The sequence below is a fragment of the Sinocyclocheilus anshuiensis genome, unplaced genomic scaffold (genome assembly GCF_001515605.1).
Source record: "Sinocyclocheilus anshuiensis isolate Anshui unplaced genomic scaffold, SAMN03320099.WGS_v1.1 scaffold831, whole genome shotgun sequence".
In the NCBI taxonomy this organism is placed as follows: domain Eukaryota; kingdom Metazoa; phylum Chordata; class Actinopteri; order Cypriniformes; family Cyprinidae; genus Sinocyclocheilus; species Sinocyclocheilus anshuiensis.
In genome coordinates, this window is record NW_015542380.1 from 22,657 (window position 1) to 31,381 (window position 8,725).

An 8,725-nucleotide genomic window follows, 5' to 3' on the forward strand; every position below is an offset into this window, starting at 1 on the left:
AGAAACAATAATGTACAGTATGTGGAAAATAATGTGTTTTTTGAACCTTAAACCGCATAAACACATTTAATTACACCAAATACACAAAATAATGTTCTTTTTAGCAGCATCATATGAACCCTTTAACGGATTTCAGACAGGAGAACAACATCTAGTCACTAGCAACATGAACACACTGAATGGAGTGTCGAATAGCTGAGCTGTCACAAATATATCCGCACCTGTACGATCGCTCGTGGAGAGACTTTAAAGATTCAGAGAAAGCATTTAATTCCAAGAAAGAAATTGCAACGAAGCTTGGTGTCGACGACCCGGAGTTATACAAAAAGCGACGTAGAGAAACATCCGAGACTAGTTTTCCAAAGCCATGAAAAGAATGAAAGGAAAGAGTAAAGATATAAGGTAGCAAGTACCAAATACATGTGTTTCAAATAAATGTTACACCATACTGCTGCTGCTGTTGTTGTTCTTTCAATAAACAAATTTAAAGGGTATACAATAAATGAAATGCCAAACGAACATACAATAATAAACCTTTGTTTTTATCATAAGTAAATCATGACACCACATAAAATATAAAAAGGTGTAACAATTTATCCAGTTTAATAAAATAAATGAACACTAATAAAATAAAGTAACAAACTTGTTGTCATATTTCTATAAAAATCAAAAATATATGTTTGTATTAAAGTAAAAATGGATGATAAATACACCTTTCATATGGAATTAAATAGCAAGCACTTTGAGTGTCTTGTTCATCATATTTATTTTCATATAAAAGCAACAGAACTGAAATTATATCATGTTTATTAGCAACACAGCACGTGAGTGAGAATAACGCGATATCTGCCTTTGATCTCGTTGGTATCTGTTCACTTCTAGAGGTCAGAACTGTCCGTCTTGCCTGCGCTTATTTCACTCCTCCCCTCACTGCAGCCGCCTACTCTCGCCTTCATTTCAGGCAAGGCAAGGCAAGGTGCATCTCAAACAAGCCTATTGACACGTCGCCGACGCCCGAAAATATTTGGCATGCTAAATATCTGGAGCTGGCGGCGATTCACAATCAGGCTGTGTGCAATGATTTCTGACTGAAAACTACATCGGCGATTACCTACAGCCAATGAGAGACCAAGATTTAAGAGTTAAGAGCCAAGAGTTATAGACCAGAATATCAGTATTTTAATAGATATATGAACAATTACCGGTATATCACACAGAAACAAGAACAAACATTTGCTTGCCCTTACGAAAAAGAAGTTTATTCAAGTGTGCTATTAGTATACTTCTTTTAAAGGGTATACAATAAATGAAATGCCAACGAACATACAAAAATAAACCTTTGTTTTTATCAAAAGTAAATCATGACACCACATAAAATATAAAAAGGTGTAATTTATCCAGTTTAATAAAATAAATGAACACTAATAAAATAAAGTAACAAACCGACTATTTTTTTCCACATCATGCTAAAGTTTTCAGACTATGAACCATTCATATGTCACACTCCAGGATTCCCCAACGACTCGTAACGCGCCTTAATTAACCAGTACAGTGATATATACAGTCAAGTGATAAATACAGTGAAGACCTCAGATCTCGGAATACACTTTATTGATGATGCTAACTATATAGACTACAGTTACGCATATGTGGAATATGAACGATTGCTTAAGGTTTCACGTTGTTTCCGTCAAAAATCTGTTACAAAAAAAAGGAAAAAAAATAAAAGGCTTCACGCGTCTCAGTGGGCTCACACAATGATAGCTATTAAAAGACCAAACTCATAATACACCTCACTGATGATGCAAACTATATACAGGCAGATGAAATTAGAATATGAACGCAAGTTACGCAACGCGCAAAACTGCAAGTTAAACATATTTCACTTAAAGAAGAAGACACTTAACGTGGTTTATCCTCAAGACAGTCATAATAAATGATCAAATTCGGCATCTAATGAATAAAATATACCATGTGCAATTAAGCAGATGAGCCCACAACTCACAGTTTCACCAAACCATTTTTTCTAAACCAAAGCGCGGTAAAGTTAGTTTTAGGTTTGATTTTGGCTGCATATTCGCAGATGCTGCTTTATGTTTACAGTAAATGCCTAGTGAGCAAACTGCATAAATGTATATTGCCAATAACTCGCCTTAGAGAATACTTTCCCTAAGTATGTACACAAATATTTTTGAAGGAAACAATTACAGTAATGTTGTAGTATGTTCCAAGTGACCAGACTGACTTGCTACAGTTTAAATTTTGCTAATATCTTACTGTACATACAGTATATAATTATTTTTAATAAATTACTGTAATTCACCTTTTTTTTTTTTTTTAATGTTCCAAAGGTTGTAGTACGTTCCTAGTGACTAGACTGACTTACCACAGGTAAAATTTTGCTAATATCTTCCTTACTGTACATACAGTAGATCAATATTTTATACTACAACCTTTGGAACATGAAAAAACCCTTTTGAGGACTTTTATTTTTGTTTTAAATAATTGTGAACGGTACATACAGTAAGGGAGATGCTGGCAAAATTTCACATGAAGTAAGTCAGTCTTGTAACCAGCAACATACTACAACCTTTGGAACATAAAAAAAAACTTTTGGTGAATTACTGTAGTTTTTTAAAAATACATTTGTATACTGTACATACCGTAAGGGCGATATTGGCAAAATCTAACCTGTAGTAATTCAGTCTTATCTAGCAATGTACTAAAACCGTTGAAAATTATTGTGTACTGTACATATATGGAGGGAGTTATTGGCAAAATCTCACCTGTAGTAAATCACTATGAGTAATAAAAGATTTACAGTTTGACAGTGTGTTATTTTAAATGTTAAAAGTAATTTCAAATAAAATACATTGGACGTTTTAACTTTTAACCCAGTCGGTGGAATTGTCAGACGGTTGGGTGCGATAGCGCGTCAAAGCTTTCTCTGGTTTAAATTTGCAGCTACAATACACATAGGCGGTTTTGAATTCCTTTATTTTACGTTGATATAAAGTGGATGCATATCGTTAAACTAATCACTAATGGTAGTGATATCTTTGTGACTGTCGACTCTGTAAATCAGTGGTAAGGGAAAGCTAATTATAAGGTTGAATATCGAACCTAAAACTAACTGTACGGCACTAGAAAAGAGATTACCCAGCTAACAATTTTTGGTTCCCAGAACGTTCCCGAAACGTTAGTTTTTGGTTCCCAGAGCGTTATTTTTTATGGTTTGTTTTTGGTTAGCCAGGAAAGTTTTCTTAACGTTCCCAGAACGTTAGTTTTTGGTTCCCAGAACGGTATTCTAACATTCCCATAACGTTATTTTAACATTCCCATAATGCTATTCTAACGTTCCCATAACGTTATTATAACGTTCCCAGAAAGTTAATCTAACGTTCCCATAACATTCCCCTAACGTTAGTTTTTGGTTCCCAGAACGTTATTATAACGTTCCCCTAACCTCTTTACTCCGATATGATCACCCTGCTGTACGTCAGTAATCATCCAGCACACTCGTGACCCAGTATAGTAGCATGGAAATTATCTGTATGTATTATCTGTAGCTCATGACCAGCTAAGGACCAGCTCAAACCAGCAGCCATGCTTCAAAACATACCTAACCAGCATATGCTGTTTTTTTTTTCAACTGGGGAGAATAATGTTACGTTTGGTATATTAATGTGACATGATATAACAGCAATATCTAATTCCCTGGAATGCACTAAAAATCTTTAATTTTTTTGCCCAAATCCTCATGTCTTTTTCCAGGTTTGTTTTCACAAGGATGCTGTAAAATATAATTGTTACGAAATATACACATATATTACATTTAACATGTCTGTAATATTGCTGCGGATAGAAGGAGGATCTTTAGGAGTTATTCATGGTATGTTGAAAGTAATTTGTTAATGCTTTTACATTTTTAATTTTCCTTTTAATGATCGATGGTTGAAGGGTGAGTAAAATAATGTCACCTCATTGTACCCAGTTTTTGAAAATGCTTATTATTGTGTTCATAGAGCGAACCTTTTGCTGATTGTTTACAGTGTAAATGAAAGTTACTGCCATAATTTGCACAAAGCGTCATGGGTGTAGGAGAAAGGTAGACAGGGTTTCTATACATTAATAATTCAACATGACCCCTAACACGCACTGCGTAATTTGCATTCTGGTTAAAGGTGTACTTCTCCCTGTTACACTCTGTTTTCATTACTATTTGCCATAAGACAGAATTGTAGTTAATTTTTACCATTCTAGAAACGACAAGGTGAATTTCCTGTATATATTCACTTACTTTCTACTGGTGGCAGATTCTGTATGTGCTACCATATATTTACACTGAGAAAGACTAGACCAAAATATTAAATATCAGTACAAATATCACCTCATTGTACCCAGTTTTTGAAAATGCTTATTATTTTGTTCATAGAGCGAACCTTTTGCTGATTGTTTACAGTGTAAACGAAAGTTACTGCCATAATTTGCACAAAGCGTCATGGGTGTAGGAGAAAGGTAGACAGGGTTTCTATACATTAATAATTCAACATGACCCCTAACACGCACTGCGTAATTTGCATTCTGGTTAAAGGTGTACTTCTCCCTGTTACACTCTGTTTTCATTACTATTTGCCATAAGACAGAATTGTAGTTAATTTTTACCATTCTAGAAACGACAAGGTGAATTTCCTGTATATATTCACTTACTTTCTACTGGTGGCAGATTCTGTATGTGCTACCATATATTTACACTGAGAAAGACTAGACCAAAATATTAAATATCAGTACAAATATCAGAAACTCTCCCAACAGAACTATTCATTTCAAACAAGCTATTTTTCCCTTTGTTTTGAGCAAAAACAGGAAAGCCATGGATTCCAAAATTTCAAAGACATCTCAGAGCCTTACCACTGCTGAGGACATGAGAAACCAAACCAAACTTATGATGCAGCCCTATGCCAACTGGGAAGAGTATCTGACTCCAGCACCTCTATCTATAGCCATCCTAGGAGAGCTGGTATTCATCTCGTCCTCAACAGATTTTTCTATCAATAAAAATCCCCCTAAAGATGGCTATAAATTCATCAAATACCCTGATTCCTTTCGCGCTTGCCTCATGCAAGTGTGTAACTCTGGTTGGTGGGCATTTAATGAGGCCCATACGAGCATGGATCAGATTCGCCTCCATACTGCCCAAGTTCCAGATTACATGAAGACTGCTGTGAAGATTCTGTTCTAAGGCAATGATGAAGTTGTCAAAGCTCATCTTCCTGATCAGCTAGACAATATCAGAGTCATTGCAGATGAATGTCTGAAGTTGTCTGATGCAACTGAAAAGCGCTTCACTGATGTCATCAAAATCATCCAAGAGCTGCTGGAGGCTTGTGTGAATGCAGAGCACTTCTATGGGGAAGAGAAGGAAACAATCAAGAAGAAGCTGGAAGAGAGCAAACTGAGGGAGCAGTCAGCTCAAGAGACCAATCGCGCTTGCCTCATGCAAGTGTGTAACTCTGGTTGGTGGGCATTTAATGAGGCCCATACGAGCATGGATCAGATTCGCCTCCATACTGCCCAAGTTCCAGATTACATGAAGACTGCTGTGAAGATTCTGTTCCAAGGTGATGATGAAGTTGTCAAAGCTCATCTTCCTGATCAGCTGGACAATATCAGAGTCATTGCAGATGAATGTCTGAAGTTGTCTGATGCAACTGAAAAGCGCTTCACTGATGTCATCAAAATCATCCAAGAGCTGCTGGAGGCTTGTGTGAATGCAGAGCACTTCTATGGGGAAGAGAAGGAAACAATCAAGAAGAAGCTGGAAGAGAGCAAACTGAGGGAGCAGTCAGCTCAAGAGACCAAGAAAAGGACTGAGAAGGCAGTGAGTGCCATGGAGAAGGAACTGGAAGAGGCTCATGAGAGCTACACGAAAGCTATGGATTCTCTCCCTAGTGGATGGGAAATGATTGGCATGGATGTGGTTGGTGGTATAACACAGAGCGTTACAGGCCTGATTAATGGACTGACATCTGTTATTACTCACCCAGTCAGAAACATGTGTTCTGCAACAACAAAGATAGCTGATACTTGGAGCCACATTAGAGATCAGGAAAGTGTAAGAGATGTGGTTGCTGAAATAAATGCATATAGTAAATCTGCTGAAATTTTAAAATGTGTCCAGAATATCCAGCATCTGATGAATGTGGAAAGTGAGGATGATGACATTAACTGGACAAATCTGTATGATCAGAAGAACAAATGTACAGAAAGTGATTTCATAAACAGACAGTTCAAAAGAATCACTGATGATTTAAAGAAAATACCTGACTGCCCAGCAAAGAAACAAGCTAAGAATTTGTGCAAAAACGGCATAGAACTATGCAATCAGCTGGCAAAATATGCCCCAGATGGCAAATGTGACAAAGACAAAAGCACTAAAATCATACAAGAGGTCTTGGAACTGATCGAGTCAGCGCAAGTTTTTGATTGCAAAAGCAAAGACATCACAAATTCTCCAGCCATTGCTCCAACACCACCAATGATGTATAAAGAAGGAAACAAGTCAGAGAACATGAGTGCTTCTCAGAAGGCCACGGAGAATGCACGATTCTCCATAGAGCAGAGCCGGGCCCAGCTGAACAAGACAAGAGAAACTTATGATAAGTGTGTAGAAAACCTGCAGAACAACGAGAAGGAACTAACTGAAATCCTGGTCGCAATGAGAAATTGTAAACTGAAAGAGATCGACTTCAATACTACCATAGAGATGCTGGTCAAAGGAATGGATGCCATGGGGAGAGTGAAGGTGCAGTGGGAGAAGATGGTTCACTTCTTTCAGATGGTTTCCAACATTGTGAAAACCAGCCTGAGCAAAACTCTCACAAACTTTGTCTCAACATCTGAGAAAACACAAGCCCTCTCCTACAATGCAAAGCTCTTCTCAAAAGATCTGCTCTATACTCAAGCCTTCCAAGCCTGTAACATCGCTAGTCTGGTCCATATGATCTCTGGAACATACACAGATGTTTCCAGCAAGTACCTGATGGACCGTGTCAGTTCACTGGGCAAACTGATGGTCATGGATAAAAGTAAGCCAGAATTTGAGCATGAGCGACAACTGCTCCAGAACAGCTGTGATGAGGCACAGAAAGGCATCTTAAAGCTTGTCCTGAAGAATAAAGAGGAGTTTGACAGGAAGAGCACAGCAAGACTTGAAAAGATTGATCAAGAGTTGCTTGCCATTCTGCCTGCTGCTCCTCCTGAAAAAATCAAGAGAATTGAAGAGGCTGTTCAAGCTGGATTCAGTGAAGAAGAAGCATCATACATCTAAGAAAATCTACCAATTATTTTACAAGCCTGCTAAGATTTAAGCTTTGCTGTCCAGTAGTATGTAATAGTCATAACAGCTCAGTTTAGTTTATAATAATGTTAACATCCAAATGTAGTCTTAAACTGTATAAAGTGTATTATCATTTTAATCAACAAACAAAGCAAATGAATTGAAACAAATTTCAACTGAACAAGAAACATTCTCTTATATGGATAAAGGCAGTGTTTGCCAGCCAGACAGCCAGACAGCTCAAGAAGGAGTGGCGTCATTAACAGAAGACAACTGATACTGAGATTTTTAACATTCTATTAATCCAAGTGTATGTGTGTGAAGAGATTTTAAAAGCCGAGTCAGAAAAGGTATTTACTCTACATTGTTTCTGTTTAAATTTTAACATCATATAAGATAATAATCATAGTATATGTTCAGCTTTCAAATGATTCTTAATATAAAACCATACTCTGATTATGCATGATCTTTATGGAAAGTGGAGATGACAGGAAATATTTGCTTTTTATGCTTTTAAACTTGTTAGTTAGAAGAAAACTATGTAGAATGTTTTTGCTTCCCTTTTTTTTTAATATTTAGTTTAAAAAGCATCTCAGTTAGCTGTGCATGATCAATTTTTCCTTGAATGAAGATACTGTTAATTTTTTTTTCATGCATTGATGTTATGGAATGCCTCCTTATTGAAAACAATATTAAAACATACTACTGCTACTCAACTGGTAACTGTTGATTTGTCGTACTATACTTTATCTCCTACTGCTTTTACATTACTGCTTTTCAACGTTTTAAACTTTTTAGTGCCATGCATAGAATGTTATTGTTTCACTGTAAAACATGGTATGAGCTATCTACTTAAATTATGGTAACAAAATTACACATAATATTTTTGAGTAGTTTTTAAGGCTTGATTTTTCTTTTGAATCCACCTGAATAAATCATGTTAAGCACTTTGAGTAAGGGCTGTTTGTATTTGATTTTGAGTTATTTTGTACAATTATAAGACTGTATACAGCCAGACAGCTCAAGAAGGAAAATACTTGATAAATACTGGAAAGTACTGCACGAACATTAGCAAAGCTACTGCTCATTAAACATACCTCACAGTGTTACTACATGCAGTTACCCATAACCATAAGCTCTACTCTTCTGCACAATGGTAACGACAGAAATTTCAATGTAACAGAAACTCTTTCAAATGTCAAACATAACTGAACATCAAACATTAATAGATGTTTCCCTTCACTCAATACACATAAAATAGCTCTTAATTTCAATATTTACTCTCCATATCCAGCCATATGCAGAGCATGCTGGGAACTAACAATAACCACTAAAATAAAACTGCAAAATTTAGCAAAATTGAATTCTCTTAAAATAAATAGGTCA

The 8,725-nt window shown here is 36.3% G+C and overlaps 1 protein-coding gene across 1 annotated transcript in view; it reads left to right on the forward strand.

Annotated features, from left to right (window-relative positions):
- The window catches only part of LOC107692541 (uncharacterized), a 10,712-nt gene extending 2,738 nt beyond the window's left edge, over positions 1 to 7,974 (forward strand). The window contains exons 2-3 of the mRNA XM_016491616.1: positions 4,858 to 5,158; positions 5,537 to 7,974. Coding sequence (XP_016347102.1) covers positions 4,858 to 5,158; positions 5,537 to 7,330 — 2,095 coding nt within the window. The 3' untranslated portion in view covers positions 7,331 to 7,974. The remainder of the gene's footprint in view (positions 1 to 4,857; positions 5,159 to 5,536) is intronic.
- Positions 7,975 to 8,725: the final 751 nt, after the last annotated feature.